The 18901-nt window shown below is 42.4% G+C and overlaps 1 protein-coding gene and 1 long non-coding RNA gene across 10 annotated transcripts in view; one reads left to right on the forward strand and one right to left on the reverse strand.

Annotated features, from left to right (window-relative positions):
• The first annotated feature begins 7212 nt into the window (after positions 1-7212).
• Positions 7213-13713, forward strand: LOC128311895 (uncharacterized). The gene is made up of 3 exons (XR_008290553.1): positions 7213-7277; positions 7993-8032; positions 12071-13713. It is a non-coding gene; the product is annotated as an uncharacterized LOC128311895 (long non-coding RNA).
• The window catches only part of NTM (neurotrimin), a 935659-nt gene continuing 925592 nt past the window's right edge, over positions 8835-18901 (reverse strand). For 7 of the 9 annotated variants that reach the window (XM_053203850.1, XM_053203853.1, XM_027036934.2 and 4 more), the window contains 2 exons: positions 15334-15366; positions 8835-10330 (listed from right to left, as the gene is read on the reverse strand). In XM_053203850.1, the coding sequence (XP_053059825.1) occupies positions 10230-10330; positions 15334-15366 (134 nt within the window). In that variant the 3' untranslated portion in view covers positions 8835-10229. The remainder of the gene's footprint in view (positions 10331-15333; positions 15367-18901) is intronic. The other 2 variants (XM_027036936.2, XM_015082690.3) reach the window with 1 other exon arrangement.

Below are 18901 nucleotides of genomic sequence, written 5' to 3' on the forward strand. Positions count from 1 at the left end.
TTTTGTTGACCTGTGTTTCTGTGTTTTCAGGTAGCTCATTGAGCTTCCTTAAAATAGCTGTTTTGAATTCTTTATTGGGTAAATTGCCAGTCTTTGTGTCTTTGGGTTACGTTCTTCAAACATTACTGTGATATTTTGGTGGTATCAAGTCCCCTTGATTTTTCATGTTTCTTAAAGTTTTGCTGTCTTCACATTATCAGTAGCAATCACCTCCTCCAGTCTTTACTACCTGATTTTGGGAGAGAAATACCTTCTCTGCTCTTCTAGGGATTCTGAGGCTTTGTCAGATTTTCTATGGTTATGCCTTTTCCACACTTTTTGATCTCTCTTATGGCAGAATTCTTAAGCTTGTGTGCTTTTTCTCTGTTCTGCAATGCTCTAGACCAAGTGCTGATACCTCCTTTATAATTTCTCAAAGGAAGCACTAAAACTTAAATTTGTTGTTTCTCCTTAGCCTATAGATTTGGTCTGTTTTTCTGTACATGCTCACTAGTCATCTACCAAAGCCTACACTTTCCAATGTTAAGGGCATGCACAGAGAACTGGTCACAGGATGTGGGAGTGTATGGGTGAGGCATGTGGAATTCTGAGGGTGGGCCAACTGGGGGAATCCATGGATGAGGTATCACAAGCAAGCAGCTCATGGGAAGGCTTCCTGATGGAGGCTGTGATCAGTCAGTAGGATCTTCATTCTTTTTTATGTCTTCCTAGAGTTCTATCTGCCACTCTTACAGCCTTTTTCAGCCGCCCAGTCATCCAGCTCATGACAATACTCGGGATGGAGTGAGAGGGAAATGGGCCCCATCTGGAGAAGATGAATGCTTACTCACACAATTTTACTTTCCCTTGTGGGAGAAATCATGGATTGAGAAGGTATCACTTGGTACTAAGCTGTGCTGCCTTGAAGAAAGCATTATGCCAATAAAGTCAGACTGTCCTCCTACCCTCTCCAAGGTAAAACTTGAATTTTTAGCTCTAATGCTAAAATAGAACTTCTCTGCTGGAAACCCAGGCTTCCATAAAAGCTCTCAAGTTCATGCTTGATCTAAGATTGTGTTCTCCAGGGGCTCCATGACTGTCTGAGAGAGGTTGGAGCCAGTTCATGGTCACTGCAGGGTCCAAAGCCAGACCAAGGTCTATATGTTTGTTACTTGATGCACAGGAAAGCAAGGCTCCTCTGGTCCCTAGGAACACGGTGCTGAATCCCACAGTTCCCACAAAGACCCTTCTGCTTGTGGGTGTGTGCCAAATTGTTGTTGAAAGCAGGGATTTGACAAGAATGTCTTATCAGCCATGTTGTTGATGTCACTCCTCAAGGACCTTTTGGACTAATGGAACATGGGAGTTCTTTGGTAATTGTTCTTTTCATGTGCCTAATGTGGATTAGTCACCAGATGACTAAAGCTGGATAAATGTGTTTGAGTCAAAACAGCTTTTCTCCCTCAAATTAACCAAGTGGCTAGGATGTATTTATGCCATTTATGGAGTAGAACTGCCTCAGAGGTCTACCAAGCCCCTGACAATGACCTCGGCTAATGTGTAGCTCCGGTTACTATATATCTAACTCAAAGTATTAGGAATATATATTTCTAGGTATAGCCCAACTAGACCACATTTCTTTCTTCAATGTCATAATTACTCCCAGAATGCCTAGTGTAAACAAAGGAGTACTGGAACAACTCTATGGAAGTGATATTTTCCCCACAAAATTCTTAAATCTCTAGTTTCTTAATAAAAGGTAGGCTGTACTGGAGGAAGGGAATAGGGAAGAGAAAAGATAAAGGGAAATGTGTAAAAAAATGTTACTAAAGAAGACATGGGTGAGCTAGGCTAGCAGGTTATTTAATCAGAGAGGCTCTCTCATTGATAATTCAAGGATATGTCTTAACATGCTATGTTTGTTAATGAAAATAGTCTATGCCTCTACTCATAAATTCCAGTTTGATGCCCAGTATTCTGGAGCTCAGATAATCCTATGCCATGGACTCTACCTGACTGATTATTCTTTTATATTTTTGAAGACAAGGAGTGATGAGACATTAATATAGAAGCTCCTAGTATGCCAATGTTTAGAAGAATGACTCTACATGTGGCTTGGAAAAAAGACAGGTATTAATGCAAAAATGATCAGGAGGCCAGGGTGTCTGACGTATTTGTAAAGCACCAGTGTTGAGGTGCGTGCAAGAATGGCAACAAACACCTTGTAATGAATTTGCTGCCCTTGGGCTGCTGTGATAGAGGGCGATTACTTCTGACTGGTGAATTACACCGTGGAATATTGATTTCTTTGTTCAGAACTAGGCCTGGGCAAATGGTTTGCCTGACCCTTTTACACACGTGCTGTGCTAGTGTTGGCTCAATCAAATGCTTAGTAGATGAAGAAAGCCTTTCATTCTTGGAGGGAGGCATCCTGTACCCAGAACATGAGGAAGAAAATGCTAGTGAGTGGGATGAATTATCCATTATTCTGGATCATGGAGGGTCTGGTGAATTAGTTTTTGTTAAGTAGAATGTCCCAATGACTTTAGGCCTAACAAACATGGGGGAAAACAGTGCTGATTTAATTTCCTTGGCTTTCTGTGTGCTATGAGCTGTGTTGCTGACAAGAAGAGTCAGAATTACTAGCTATTACAAATAAAAGCACCAAGAAGTTTGTTGTTACCTAAACTGGTGTCATTGTCCGAATAAGGAACATTCTCTCAGTCAGTCAGGAGAAAGAGTTTGTAGGCAAAGAGCTTGTGCAGCTACATCATTACTAATGATTAGCTCTAATACATATGGGGCTCCCTGGGTGATTCCAAAAGTTGCTGTTTTTTGTTTATTTGGTTAAAAATCAATGCATGTAGGACACAATTCTTATCAAATATATTTGAGAAATGTAGGCAACCTATAAGAAAAATCCAGAGTGAAATTTCACAGTAGGGTTCTTTAACATGGATTTGGAATAGTCCACAAACCATCCATAACCATCTAGAGCATTTTGTAAGCATTTTTTAAGCATGTGGACTTGTTTGGTTTTCTTGTATTGAGAATGTGATTGTATTTCTTCAGACTCTCAAAGAGTAGCCTGACATCCAGAGCTTTCAGAATGGTAGCCTTTTAAATCCTTATTTCCATGCCAGAAAAAGAGGCCCTTCCTAGTCGAGTGTGAATAGTGATACTTCTTACATACCTCCACAAGACCAATTCAAGTGTGGACTTGTCTTGTTTTGGGAAATAGATATGAACAATGAAAGATTGGAGAAGGAAGGTCCAGAGGATTTCAGAGCTTGGGAGGCCTTTTGTGACCAGCTTGTCCAATATTCATTTTAGCAATTAGGAAAACAAGGCCCCAGAAGGTATAGTGGTGACCTATTGCAGATCTCACTGCAAACCTTAATGCAGTCTTCGGCTGCCTGTTTCATATTCTCTCTATTCTACCCATACTCATTCCCCAAAAATGAGGGGAAGTTGGCATGTAATAGCATATACTACCTTTACTATGCAAAATGAAATCTGATTGTATTTTGCCAAGAGCCATCTAGGAATGGTGCTCCCAGTGGCTGATTAGGAAAGAGGCAGGACTTTGCCTTACCCTCTAAGAACTTACTTTTGGCACTACAGAACACATTTGCATATGCATATTTAGACCCCTGCACACATACAGGCTCAGGAATGAGTTATACCTTTTGAATTTCTTCTCTATCATTTTATTTTCATTTTCCTTGTTCATTAAACTCTAAGATGGACACTTAGAGAAAATAATGTTGTATTTAATAGACAGCATCTATTACAGTACATCTTATTTCTTTGCTGTCTTCCTTTCCAACTGGTCAAGTACAAATGATAATTGTGGGCAGGAGTGAAAAGAATGACAGGGCACTGGCTCAAACTGGTGACATGGTATTTATTTTCATTTCCCTTCTTTTTCTACCTCCTCCTTCCAAAAGAAGACAAGGAGTCCTCACTCATGTGTGTCCTCTATGCTTTGGGCTCTTTTCCCCTTTGCAGTTCATAGATACAGGAGATATGGCTTGATGGCTCCACCTAAACCTTTCATCAACTTTGCAAATGAAACTTCAGAAGAAACTAAAGCTTAAGACAGTAGTAGCCAGGGACAAACATTTGGAAAAAGGGATCAGGGACCATGAAGATTCGAACACCAAGCTCAGTCAAGTCTTTGCCCACTGCCTCTTACAGTCTCATGCTCTTCCCAGAGGAGGTAAAAATGAAGCATAGAGTCTAGCAGCATCATGAAAAGTGAGGGGCATTAAGTGAACTTAGAATTGGACCAACAATGCACATATGTCATATGAGACCCACACAAATACTTCTGGACCCTTGAGCAGAGCACTTACCAGAATGATGTGATATAATTATTAAAAATCTTATCTGGAGACCTCTCTTTTCATTACTCTCTCTTATTATTTTAAAGATGAATTTGGGAATAACAGGTGCCATCTATTTTGAAGGATTAAGTAATTTAATAATTACAGTAAATACTTCCCCACACGGATGTGCATGTGCATACACATACAAGCATGCACACACACATTCCTAGAGAGAACTCTGAGTATTTTGCGTATCTCCAATACCTTTGACTTCCCTAGACTTTTAGTTGTATGGCAACTTATTCTCTTGTTTTATTTGTGTCATATAGAGAGCAAAATTGAACAGCAGCTTGGGGATGACATCATTTTCTGTTCCAGAAAAAGTCATTGTCTTTCAGTAGATAATACTCCTTTCCAGGTGCTTCAGTGGTCATCCCTAAAATTCTCCTTAAGGAGTCATTCCAAAAATCTGCAGAAATGGCAGCTTTGATCATGCATGTCCCCTTCTTATAAGCCATTCTGGAACAAAGACAATGCATCAGCTCTGGAACTCACCCTGATCCACACCTTCCATTGCCATTTATCAAAAACACAGCTTTCCCAAGTTTTTCTTGTAGAAATCTTATAGAATCTGAAATTACAAGATTGAATTTTAAAGATAGAAAATGATTATTAATCTTCCATCAATAACACCTTATGTAAAACATAAGAAGAACCCAACTTGCTAGTAATAGAATCTGGACTATTTCTTAATTCTACTGGTCAACAGTTTGGTTCTGTATCCAAAGTGCTGTACTGATATTTAGAACTTCTAAAATCAGAGTCACTGGAAACCAGGTAAATGCTATGGCCATTGCCAACATATGTTTCTAGGAAGTTTTAATCACATATGTATTCTGCCAGAGGTATAATTCATTTTCAAATAAGGCTAATAATGATCCCTGAAGTATAGAAATAAATTCATGTACTTTAATATGCCAGAAGCAATGTTTAAGTTATATGGAAGTTTGCATGGGGGTAAGATCAACATTCAGAAAATGAAAGCCAAACTAAACCCCCTTCATAAAAAAAATAATACACCAACATGCATTAGACATAAATTATAAGAAGTGATTATGTCTTGAGCTCAGGAATTGGAAAGTCTTTTCTACAGAAAGCCATGTTGTTCTAGTCACATAATGTGGAGAGAGATCCCATCTAGTCACAAGATGGGAGAGAGATATGAAGTTATAAGGGACAGTTAGAAGAAAGATGCAAAGACTCAGAGAGATCTCAGTTGCTCACAGATCATGGAGATTTGCATTTATTTGCATTTATTGCTTGGGAGAAAGATAGAGTTGGACACTCATGGAAATAGTGTCTGAATTAAAAACAGAGAGGTAAGAGCTGATGCTTTAGAGTTACCTGACTGAGCAGTTTGTAGTGACAAAGGAGACGCTAACCATACAATCAAATCCCAGTGAGCAGGTTGTGAACCAAATTAGTTTTGGGATTCGGTTTAAATTAAAAAAAAAATACTGGAAAGAGGTATTATTTAGTGCCTCTCTTAGATACCACTACTCACAGTTCTTTTAAGTTGCTTATCTGATGAAGAATAAATGACTGGCATGTGCATATACATATGGCCATAGAAGCACCAGGGTGTGTAGGCTCATCATTAGCAGGGACCATCTACTCTGTCACATATCTCTTTTGGATAGATTTTTCTCCTCTCATGAGAAGTACCTCAAAATTTTACCACTGGAAATATAAAAAAAATTGTAGATGTTTTACTGATCCCAGATTTTACATGTTTTATATCAAGTGCACACATTAAAGGGATATTTCTGTGATTGATTGGTGTGACTGTCCTCTGTTCTAAACAGAAATATACAATAAAGATAGGTTGGGCTAGTGAACTGTGTTAAATTTCAATCATATTTTAGTATTAATTCATTTGCTAACTTATCTGCAGCTTAAAGAACAATACCTATCATTCATCATCACCATCATTATCACCATCCACAGCAACAAAAGCAAACATTTGGGGATAATCTGCTGTAATTATAGCTCCAGATCTGCAAGTTCCAATAATCACAAGGCAGTCCTTGGACAAGTATTGAATGCTTCAGGTTAGACATCTGATCCTACTGTGTAGAAACATTTTGTACCTAAGTATAATTCGTGAGCCATTGAACATCTGTGTGGATAGAAATGTATAGATATTCTGTTGAAAGAAGATGAATGGAGTTCTTCAAGAGTTTGCTTGGAGTGGGTAGGGCTAGAATATTCTCCACCACCATGCCCCCTAAACACATGAGAGATTGTTATGGGATAAAACCTGCCAGACTTAAAGCATGGTTCTCCCAAAAGACATCCCAAAGTTAGGGTGGTGGGTGCATCCTAAAGTGTGACATTGACTTTAGTCCCAAGGATCCTGGTACACTTGAAATCTAGGCCAGCCTGTAGTAATGGTCTTCCATCAGTACCTGTACCAAGAAAGCTAACTTCAGACACACTTCAGGATGCTTTTCTTCATTCTAATGAATAAGAACTCTCTAGCCAAGCTCCTTTTCCTGAGAAGAGATAGGCCTGAGATTGTCCCTATAAGGTCCTAATCAAAGTCATGTCCTCCTGGATTGGAACTCTAAATCTGGTTAAAGGTCCTTTCTTGTGAGCAAATAGATGCTCCTATTAAAGACTGAAATTTAGCAGATCAGGGAAGATGAGAGAAACTCCCCCTTGCAGCAGAATGGGGGGGGGGTGGTGGTTCTCCTATCTGCTGAACCTATCAGTCATGCCAAAGCAGCTTCTACAAGGCACGTGCTCTTTAATAATCAGAGCTCTAATGAACCACAAGATGAGGAGGGCTACAAGTTCACAAATAGGTAAATTTAAGTCTTCCTCATCAGTATTACTTTATAGTGTTGGTCGTGACTGAGCAGTCCTCATGGGAGGGTGGCAAAGCAGTGATCTGAAGCATGCTTGGTAAGTATGAAAGAGAAAGATCCGATTCAAATGGAGATCATGTGTCACAGTACTCTCACATCCAAGCAAATTCTGGGAAGTGTTTACTTGCAGATGCCTTGGTACATTTTATTCAGATGTGTTCTGGGCTCAAGTTTAGCAATATGGGAATTACCAGTGTTCACTTTAATCCTGTGAACCATGATCTGCATGCAAATTCTCTCACCAGTGTCTATAGTAGTGTCAGGCAAGGGAGAGCTGAAAAAATCTCACCCATCCACTTTCAGTCTAAGGAGACCCAAATCCCATGTCTTTAGTAGTTCTGGGACATATGGGAGGGGATGGCTGCAATGCAGCCAACATCTGTGAGGTTTGGCCAGACTGCTCCAGATCATGCTGCTGGGAAGAAAGTGGGTATACCTGGCACGTGGTGATGAGGGTGGAAGGTCAGAAGGACACACAGACAGACCTGAAGTCAACAGTATTTTCTCAATTATGCTAGTAACAGCCAGAAATGAAACTATTCCTTTCTAAACATTGCCTATTCCTCTCAGGTAGAATTGACCCCCGAGGACTCAAGTACCGTAATTCCTGAATGTTTTGGCTCTGACCTTATTTCTGCCTCTCAGTGAATCTTCAGCTGCTTACTTAATTCCCAGAATCAATCCGAACAGATTAGAATTATGTGAATACTATTTTGGATTAAAATCTACCTTTTCTCTTAATTTGTGACCAGAGGCAAGGTTTGTGAAGGGAAGAGACTCCCCCAAACACTGGTTGGTAGAATTTGGAAATATATATTACTAACCCACAATGTTTTAAGCTTTCTGTTTTTTTGTTTTGTTTTGTTTTTGTTTTTTCTTTCTTCTTTTTGTGAGAGCTGTGCTACGCTGTCTCACAGAAACAATCACACATAATAGCCTTCCCTGAACTGGGCTTGACATTTTGCCCAGCTTATGAGGTGAGGTGTTTGGACATGAGCAGGATGCCACAAACCTCGGCCAGAACCTTCTTGAAGGCATTGGAGGTCATGAGACCCAGCCCTCCTTCGCTTCTGTTAGGAGGATGAAGGTGGTTTCCAGAACCCGTCTGTCATCAGAGCACTTCTACAGAAAGAACCCATTCCACCCAAGGAGGGAGTGAAAGACCATTAGTCTGATTCAGATGTCCATTTCCCTCCATCTTCTTCACTCCTGAGCCAGGTGGGCTCTCTGGCCCCTCACCCCCACCCTACCCCGCTTGAGAATGAGTTACCACACCAGGTGAAGAGGGACATGGAACACTTTTTAATGTCAAGTCAGAGACAACCCCCCCTCCCCTAGTCCCCAATCCCACTTTCCCTCATCACATCCAGGACCCCTCCCCGAGGCCTCTCTGGTTCCCAGACTTCGGGGGAGGAAAAAAAGTTATCTAAAAACTGCATTTTCTTCTCTTTCATACACACGCACACAAAGGTGAGAAATTAAATAAAACGAACCAAGAGGATTCAATTCTCCAGTAGTAACAAAGGCATCAGAGATTTCCCACAATGGGCTAAAGCAAGTGGTTACTGACTGTGTGGTTGGTTCAGTTGCTTGCTGTTTATGCCCTAAGACAGGACAGAGAAGCCAGGCCTCCCATCAAGGTCCGGGCCTCCAAGAGCCACACCTGGAAAAGATGCTGCGCCTAGTATTAGTGTTTTGTTTTGTTTTGTTTTCATTTTCTCTTTTCACTTTTTATAAATGTCTCTGACGTGTAAATAACCAAGGAAATAAAAAGTCAGGAGCTGATTACACAATTACCAGTAAACTCTATCATCTTTTAGAAGATCAACACACAGCTAACGCCATATACAGCATGCAGTAATGTCTGAGAAAGGACCCTGCTGAGAAATAAAATGGCTAGAACTCTAACAAAAAAAATATATGTATATATATACTGTATAATATATGTCATCAAAAGAAGCATAGCCAACAAACTCAAGATACAGTGTGGATCATCCTTCCATTTCTAAACAGCATGTAGAAGCATAGTATTTTCTGCATTAAATGCCAGAATAAGGAGAAATCTGTAGCGCTGGTGGAGATGTTGGTTAAATCGTATGTGGGTTTTTTTTTTTTTTGGTGGATTTGACATATCCTTACCAGGTGGTTAATGCCTGGTGGTCCACCAGTTGTAAACCTAGTTTAGAAGTACACTATTTTTAATGTTTAACAAACATACTTCTCTTCACCTTTCATATGTGTATGTTTTTAGTCTTGTCTTGTTTTTGCACTAAATTCTAGACTCATATCAGAAAATATAATTAATAAAATTAATAATGAACCAGAATCCCTTATTATCCATGATGTCCATGTAGTAAAATGAAAACAAACAAACAAAAAAAGTGTAACTTTTTTTTTTGTGTGTGTGACTGTTGATTGTGGGATTGTTGTAGCTGTCAGGCTGTTTTGTTTAGTCTCCTTTTTATTTTTTTTTCTTTAATTTTGCATTTTGTAACACACACAACAGTGGCACAGTCTATGAACGGGACCACAGGGGCACATCTGGGTCCGCACGACTCCTTCTGCGTTCGTCTCTATGGAATTGGGAATAGCCGACTCCAGAATTTTCCTTGCTTGGGGTGCGTCAGTGGGCGGAGTGGCTGAGCCCTGCCCACCCTGGTAACAAACAGGTCATGATGCAGCTTCGGGTGGGTCCAGAGCAGGGTGCACATTCTTTCCGTTTGGGCAAAGGAAGAAAACTCAGCTGTGCGTACTGATCTGCAAGACCTGCAAGGCGATTTTCAATTTCCCTTTGAAATGTGTTTTCCCAAAATTATTCTTTGTTCCCCTCCCTCGAATTTGTGTCCCATTAGGCTCTGTTTCTCTGAATTTTGTTGGATTAGATCTGATAAGAAACGGGGATGCTCTTGCTGCTGTCGGAGTTGCCAGTTGCTGTTGGGTTGGTGGTGGCGGCGGCAGCTTCTCCCCAGCGGGGGAAGTGGCATTCACATCAAAACTTGAGGAGTAGGTGCAAGACCAGAAGAGGTAGCAGCCAGATGCAGCCTGCCCTCCTCGATGTCCCGTTGTTCACTTCACTGACTGCGCCTGGGCCTGTGGAGAGAACAGACTCGTCATGGGCTGCCTGGTCTAAGATGGAACATCTGTCACCTTATGTGCTGTCATTAGGCCTTGCCTCTGATGAGGCATCCCTGTAACTGGGACATTTGATGTTCCAGTGCCATATGTGTGTGTAGGGGTGGGGGAGTGGCTGCATTAGAAATAACCATTTACAGCTTGGATCCCATGGATGCATGCTGTATAAGAGGGAGCCTTCATTTGCAAAGAGAGAACATGAGGATCAGGTTAAAGTGTGCTGGTGGCCGCTAATCCTCTCTCGTGTTGTAATATGCTAAGGACAAGGCTCAGGGTCAAGTTCAAGAAGGTGGCAGATTATTTAATATTGTACATGGAGTCAAGGAAGTGAAACCTTTGTATCATCTGCATCATCAACTGACCAATCAGCGTGTGCCTTAACCATTTACATAGCTCTCCAGCTGTTCAATCTGTTGTGCTGGGAAGGACCTGTTGGACACAGCAATCTGTCTCCCTGCTGCTGCCACATTGGGTTTGGTGCCTGTTCTGTCAATCACTCTATCGCAGGACTGGGCACTGGGCTTCTGCCTGGAACACTTGGCCTCTTCCCTATCTGGACAAGGTAATAGCAGACCTAACTCAAGTATCATGTGCCTGAAAGGCCAAAATCAGCCTGCTGCACATTGAAGTGGGATCAAGTAAAAATACAGGTGGCCTTCTGCTGTGAACATGGAAGTGAGAGAAGGCTTATGTGGAAATTGGGATGCAGAGCCTGCCACCGTGCAGGTTTGTGGGTTGGAAATGGATGGCATACTTCCCTGAGAGACACAGCTCCACCTGGCCTGCATGCAGATACTCTAGGAGATGGGGACAAATGTTGGAGGCAAGAAAACTATGAGGTGCATGAAATTTCCCAGCAGTTTGCCTGTCATTTGAAACATCAGCTTTCTGGCCAAGAATGCCCATAAAAAATGGGGCCATGATTCATGAACAGTACACACAAGGGTGGAGGCCCAGATGAGTTAGGTACCTACTGCAGCAGAGAACCTTCTCAGGCTACACCTGCTCTGGCATGCTTTGTTGCATTGAATTTAATGGAAGTATTTGAAGCCGGTATCCCCCCTAAGGCCACCTCCCCATTGTGGTCAAGAAACAAAGCCAGAACCTGCCTGCCTGACTTGCGTGCTAAGCATCAGAGATACTTTTGGCTAATGCAGTTCAGCATCAAATCAAGCTTTCTTGATTTCATATGGGATGATTCCATCACATCCTTGAAGCCCTGGCCTGGGACCACTGCCCATACAATTTTATGTTTTAGACCTTTGGGACAAAACTCTGATTCTGGGGCAGTGGTTAAATAGATGGTCATGAATTTGAATGTATCAGGTCTTCCAATCTCATGTATTTGTGATGTCTGGCTCCCAATATTCCCAAGGCCAGGCAGCACAAGTTCTCATGATAAGAAGCACAAAACACAGGTATTCTGTTCTCCACTGGCTGGGAAGTGAACTTCTGGGCAACACAAAACTAAAGGCATCTGCCATGGAATGCCTTCCTTCTTGCAGCCCATGGTGGATACAGATGACAAAGGAGCATTCCTATTACGCTCCTATCACTTACACTTCAATTTCAGAAATGCTTATCATTTACCAACGATCACTAATTGGCTCTGTCTTGTAAAATGTAACTATTGTGTTTCTATGTAAACCACCACCAGGACTCATTTCTTCATATTCAATCATTGTGTTATTTATACAGCATTCTTTGGAACCCCAGGAGAGAAGCCACTCCCCCTGCCTTCTAGGATGAGGTTGCCTCTCTCTCCAGTGAAGAAGCCCTGCTGCTCTGGGCCACTCCAAGATTCTTCACATTAAGACCCTTGCCTGTTACTGAAGCTGACTCTAAGCCACAAAGGTTGTTTCTGAAGCCAGCAGGCCAGTAGGTCTTTGTGTAGCTGGGTTCTGAGTTTAAGCTGGGATGTCCTCTTGGCTGCATTCCATCTTCCCCCTGTGCAATGCATGGTGATTCTAAGTGTGTTCTATGTGCCTGGCACACCACGCTCCTGGCCAGGCACACATCTGTTGGTGCATGACTCTCTTTCTCTTGCATGTCTTTTGTTCTCCTCAACACTTACAAACACAGCTTTGCAGCCCACTCCCCCATTCACCCCAGCACATTCCCACCATACTCCCAGCCCTGGCCATGGCTCAGAAGATGCCCTGTGGTAAAGTAAAAGGGAATAAATGCCAGGTATCTGAATTTAGTGTCTCTGGGATTCTCACCTGCATTCTCTTCTTTTGGGGCCACCCAGCTAGTGGGATTCTCTAGGGAGGAAAGTGGAGAATTAATGCCACAAGCCAGGCAGAAAGCCCAGCAGGAGCCTGCTTCCTTACCATGTAAGAAAAGTCAGAAAACTGTGTTTGCAGCCAGGGCCTCTGCAGCGCTGCAGGGAGGGGCTGTGAGCCGGCAAACCATCCCCAAGACACCTCACAATGGCTGATGCCTCTGCAGGTGTGCTCTCTGGGCACCATGTGCTCTGCTTCATTGCTAAACCCCTCAGAGTTCCTTTGTGGCTCTGCTGCCTGCTGGGAAGCACCACAGAGAGCCAGCAGAGAGAGGTCCTGACCTGTTGTGTCAAAAAACTCTTACCATAGAAGAAAGGAAAAGGCCACCAAGTGCGTCAGAGCCTCCTTCTCTTGCCTGCATTTGTTTCCCTGCCCAACACACAGGGTCTCTCTGCTTCTCTACTGTCCCAGGCCCACAGGGGGCCGTCACTCACTGTGTGCGGCCATATCCAGCCTGCCTCCCCCTTTTCCACATACTTTCTCCCCTCGCCAGCCCCCCCATCCTTCTCTTGGGCACATCCAGGAAATCTGACCTGGACAAAACTGGTCATAAGGAGGAAGAAACAGGAGTAGACCCTGGAGAAGCATCGAGACGAGGGTATTCTAGTCATCCTCCCAAAGGGGACAGCTGCAATCCTCCAATCCATAGAAATTCACAGACTGTGCCTTGCCACCTGTGGCCTTGACCCCTTCAGTTTATTCTTTATGCTAATTCCAGAGCAGTGTTTCTATGATTCCACACTCATCATGACACTAATCTATGTGATTCCTACAGCCTTCATGAAACTTCCCAACTGCTTGGTATAACACTCCCTACATTTCAGAGTCTGCTTGCTATCTGCCTCCTCAGCCTCTTTTCCTGACACATGTTCCTGTGTTTCTCCTCACTCCCTGCCACCACTCCCCACTCCATGCAACACAAGCACACAGACACTACACATACTCATGGTCATGTAAGCGAGTGTGTGTGAACCACATTCTCTTTCCTTTCCATCCTCACATACCCTCTGCCTCTATGCCTAATGTGCTCTCCACCCAAATCACTGCCACCCATTGTTCCAGATTCTGTTCTGGTCCCCATTTACCTCCTCCAGGCAGACTTCCTTGACTTGCTCCTGTTTTGCTTCCACAGCACCATATGTATCCCACTATTAAAATACGTACTATCTGTGTTATAATTCTCTTTATTTGCCTAACATGAATTTCCTCTGCTGTGCTATAAAGTTTCTTAAGGAAGGGTAGGGTCTGTGTCTAACTGGGCCCATGGCAGGTATTTAACAAATGTTTTTTAAAAGAAAGAAGAAACCAGAACATTTTGATGCACACTGATGTGTTCACATCTACTCTGTCTCTGTGTTTTCCTTTCTCTTAAAATTTTACTGAGACAAAAAAGCAAAAGATCAACTGAATCAAAACAAAACAAAAAATTCTCTACCTTTTTTTCTATCTCAATTTCTCTCTTCCAAACATCCTTTCCCTCTTTTTCTATTTCCAATAAAAGTCTCTCAAAGTTCCTATGGTTGAGGGAAAGTATACATAGAAGTAAAACCATATCTATTAGGATTCCAGGAAGAATTCTTACAGTTGGAAAGGTGTCCCAGACCCTTAAAAGCACTCAGGTATGAAATGAGGATTATTCTCTGTGCTTTCATATGTGGACACTTAACCTCAGAGAGCTTAACTCCCTTGACTTCTGTCTCCAAATACAATTTTCTTTCCACCAACGTGGGGCTGTCACTTTGTGTAACTCACACATCTTCCAAGAATGAAGAAAGGAGAGAAAATGAGGCCACAGGGCCTGTCCTACATCGGTACTGGGTAAGGTGGGACCCACACATGGTTTCCCACACTTGCCAGCACATGAAAGAATTCCACGAGATGAGAGTGTTTTGTCTAGGCAGGTGTGGATCACAGCATCCTGGAGCAAGGCCCTCTCAGAGCCTGTGCCAGACAGAGCAGCAACTCAGTCCATTAGCCTGGTGACATGGGCCACACAGATGAGGCCTCTGTTCATCATCCAGCCACGCCTCCATTCTGCCTTAGATGCCTTTACTGCTTTTATTTCACTAGAGAGCTGTGAAAGCCTAAAGAGACTAATCACCAGGACAGTTGGGGTCCCAGAGAACTGTGATGAACATCAATTTAACCATCAAAGACATCTAGTGGGAAGGAAAGCCTCAAATAAGATGTGTTTTATTTGTGGCCAAGTGACTCACCGAAGAACCTCCCCCTTCCTTCCAGTTTCCCCTCCCTCCCCCACTTCCCCTTCCAGCTCCAAGTTAGAAAGAAAGAGAGAACAGGGTAAGTAAAGGATAGCATGCAAGGCCAAGGTCTAAGAAGGTCATCACATTAGAGCATCTGCTTGTGAGGAGAGGCTGGTCTGGTCTGGAGCAGCCAATACATGGAGCTATTCTGGGCCCTGGCAGGTGCTCATTAGTGCTGCCAGCAAACAGCAGTTAGAGGTCTGCAAGTGGAAGCTACCCAGGGTGAATGGCATATCCTTGGAGACAGGTTAATCTAGATTGGCATAGACATGGCCCAAGGTCAGGGAGGACTCCCACTGGGTTGCTTGTGGGGTTAGCTCAGAAGAGAAGGCATGTTGGAAGAAAGTGAAGAGTTTTGGATACCCATCCCCACCCAGGCAGCAAGCAGGTGCCTGGAAATAAATATACCAACCTTTCCAAGGGGTCAGAGCTGTAGTTTTCACTTCTAAAAGAAATTAAAAACAAGCCACTGTTAAGGTAGAAAGCAGTCAGAGTCACTTGCTTTGTCCTCTGATGGTTCTGGGAAGGAGCTGGTTCTCCCGGCCCAGGGCCTTCCCCAACCGTTCTGCACTTGCCTCTTGCTGTCTTGAGCACAGTCCAGCTCTTGTATGTGCACCTCTCTTTTTTGTTGGGAAGTCAGTTGCCATAAGGTTGAGTGGGGGGATGGGGAAGGATATGACTGAGGGTCAGATTGGCTCATTAATCCAAAGAGAACCAACACACCCATCTGATCATAGCAGGAAGCTTGGTACACGCTGGAGCCTGAGGCCCCAAGCCAATAATACTTCTTTGTACAATTTTCTTTCTTTGGCCACTGGACTATCCCCTAGTTAAAGTCTGTAGGCCTCAAGTATAAAATTGGCTGATACAAATGGATTATATTATAAAAATCTGAATGTAGGTGCCCATGCTACATTGAGATGTAAAACTTTGGCACTTATCTGCACATTTTACAAAAACTGTGCCAGAGGAGCTCATACCTGTGATACCTGACTTCCCTTGATGAGTCAGACTATATAGCAAGCTGGTCCAGAGGGACAATCTCAGGCAATAAGACCCACACCTATGCTGCTACACTTACACTTGCTAAGTAAGACCTGCCTGTGGAAATTTACTGGGATGCCAGCTCTTCTTTGATGATTAGACCACAAAAGACCCACATTTCATCAGCTGCAGGCCTTCAGAACAATCCATAGAGACTTTCCTGCTAATAGCAGATGTCCTGAGTCGTCAGAAAGTGGTCCAATCTCTAACATTTTACTTGCCTCTTTAACTAGGTGTCTGCAATAGTTCAGCCTGGATGCAAAAAGGATGGAAAATCCTTTCACAATGTGTGTGTACATCAGTGATTTACATTTTAAATATTTCATAATTTTATTTGTCAGCTATACATCAATAAATCTGAAAATTAAAAAAAATGCATTAAATTCTTTGCATCAAGGTGATACCGCTCTCTGTGCAAAGGTCCTTGCATATAGAAGGAAAGGCAACCTGGATGTAACTTAACCTAAACTCAACTAAAATATTTAACCAAAATCAGATGAATAGGTATGTATGCATTCAAGCTATCTATTCTTTAGGGTGCCTGAGATATGATATCCCTCTTTAACTAAGTGGACCTTGGCAACCTTGGGAAGCCACTCTAAAAAAAAGTAAGGGATAATCCATGATCAGAGAACAAAGGTATGATTCACAAAAGATCTGTCACATCAAGATGGTAAAGAAAAGCCTCATTGTCTGTGCATTTAGCAAGGACAGTCTCTTGGAGTGATTGTTGGGGCCTAGAGACCCACCCCAAAGCCAATGTGGGGTTATTTTCCCAAAATGTCTCACTCAGGTACCACTGACTAGAGTTTCTCTGTACCAAGAAGAAGGGTGACTGGCAGGATGGAGGATGAAGAGAAACTCATGGAGGGAAAAAGTAGTCATAGGCCTTCATCCCCAAACCACAAGCAGTGCAGATGTACGGTACATTTGAGGGAGGGCAGCCACTGACTTATGGGGTGCTGGTTTAAACACTGCTGTAGGAAGGACACAGGGAAGGGTTCTACTTAGTAGTTTGGCTTGCCAGAACATCGAAAGAGAAGTGAACTAAAAGTATAAGTTTCCACAGGGCTCTAGATACCTGTTGTGATTTTATGTAAGGCAAAAGCATCTGTAAACAACTTTAGCTTAATTGTTACCATCCAGCTATTCTGTCTCCTGAACTCCAACACACACTACTTGAATGAGAACAATACTCTTCAGTGACCATTTCAAATTGTCTAATTAACTGGAATGTCCTTCTGTCCACCTTACATCTCACCACAGTAAGGGGGGTAATGTTGCCATGATATTGTCTGTATTACCCTGATATTACCCTGATGCTATACTCCATCCCACTCCAAGAAGAGATGCAGAAAGGTTAACATGCTTTCTAGATCATGGTCTACATGCTATCACTGTTGTGTCAGTTTGAAGAAGTATGAGCCTTGCTTGAGCCTCCAAGCCACCCATGGAGCACTAGCCACCAATAACCTCATGTTTTTGAGTTCATTGTTGGCTATCAAGAAAACAAACAATCCCTGAAAATCCAAGCATGTATTTCCTTGGCAAGAACTTGACTGAAATTGGTGAATTTTGTTGATATATTAATGAGAAGCCAGGTAGACTGGATAAAATATTCAAAATAAAGAAAGTATAAGAGAAAAGAAAAAGAAAGAAGAAAAAAGAAAAGAAAGAAAGAAAGAAAGAAAGAAAGAAAGAAAGAAAGAAAGAGCCACTCCCCTTAAGCCTGCAAGTCAGTATCTGTAGTCAATCCATAATGTGATCTTTTTTGCCACCGGAAACAATGTTAGCTAAATCTAAGTACCTATGTAAACACTGGGTTTCTGATTCTAGTGTGCAGAGAAGAGCTGGTTGCATGCCAGGATGGATATATTCACCTTCTAGAAAGAGGTTGAGAAAATGTTTTTTATACCTTCAGTATTTAGACATTCTATGTGCCATAGAAATGCTCACTGCTAGACAGCTGGGCCTAATTCATTATCTTTAATCCTCTGCAGGGAAGAAGTGGTCATCTTTCCTACTGCACTTTTTTTTTTCTTCTTCTGATATACAGAGTTTACTAACTCCCCCATTCTTTAATAAGTTGGTTTGATGGTCACTGTGAGGTTCACAGACATTAATCAGCCAACCTTTCCCAGCCCACTGATACCATCAAATCTGACTTCATGCCTAGGAGATAAAAAACAAAGAACAGTGGATGGGAAATGAACAGCTACCAAGACGCTGAGTTTGCAGTGTGGGCCCCGGCACACTTGCCGGGGAGGGACTCAGTGAGGGATGGTGGTGCATCCCTGAATCCTTATTTATCATGGCAGGAGTACTGCGCCACCAAATATTAATACGAGAAAGTGACATGCAATCTGTTGTGTTTGAAAAAGGGGAGCAGAGAAATACTTCAAGGGTGGCAGAAAATGCTGAGGAGGAATGAAATTCTCTTATCAGAATCTCTCTAGTCCATCCAGATATTGAGTAACAAAATAGCTTAGAACTTCTCTTAAAGCCAACTGTACCCTGTCAGTGGAAATCCATGCATTTGTATAAATCTTGCTTGGTATTTCTGGCATAAGATGAGCATAACTTGGGGGTATTCCCTGAGAAAATAAGTAGCTCTCTATTCTATAGGAGACTAGCAAAGAAGAAGGGGAAAATAAAATGAACACAGATGAAGGGGAGAAATGCCCCAGGCACAAGATTTGTTTTCTTTAAGATATTTTTAGTTGTACAAAAGAATCCAATAGCTATACTGAAGACCACACTAATCCAAATCTTGGAACATTCCAGATGTCTACAATCTACAACTTCTGGCAATGACCCATTGCCATGTACTCAACAAGAAGGATGTGGCATTGAGAGCAGCCTGAGAATCTGAGTACAGAGCTGGGATACAGATCCTTTTACCCAAATTCATTGTTGCAGCAGAGAGGGGTGAGGCA

Source organism: Acinonyx jubatus, chromosome D1 (assembly GCF_027475565.1).
Source record: "Acinonyx jubatus isolate Ajub_Pintada_27869175 chromosome D1, VMU_Ajub_asm_v1.0, whole genome shotgun sequence".
Taxonomy (NCBI): domain Eukaryota; kingdom Metazoa; phylum Chordata; class Mammalia; order Carnivora; family Felidae; genus Acinonyx; species Acinonyx jubatus.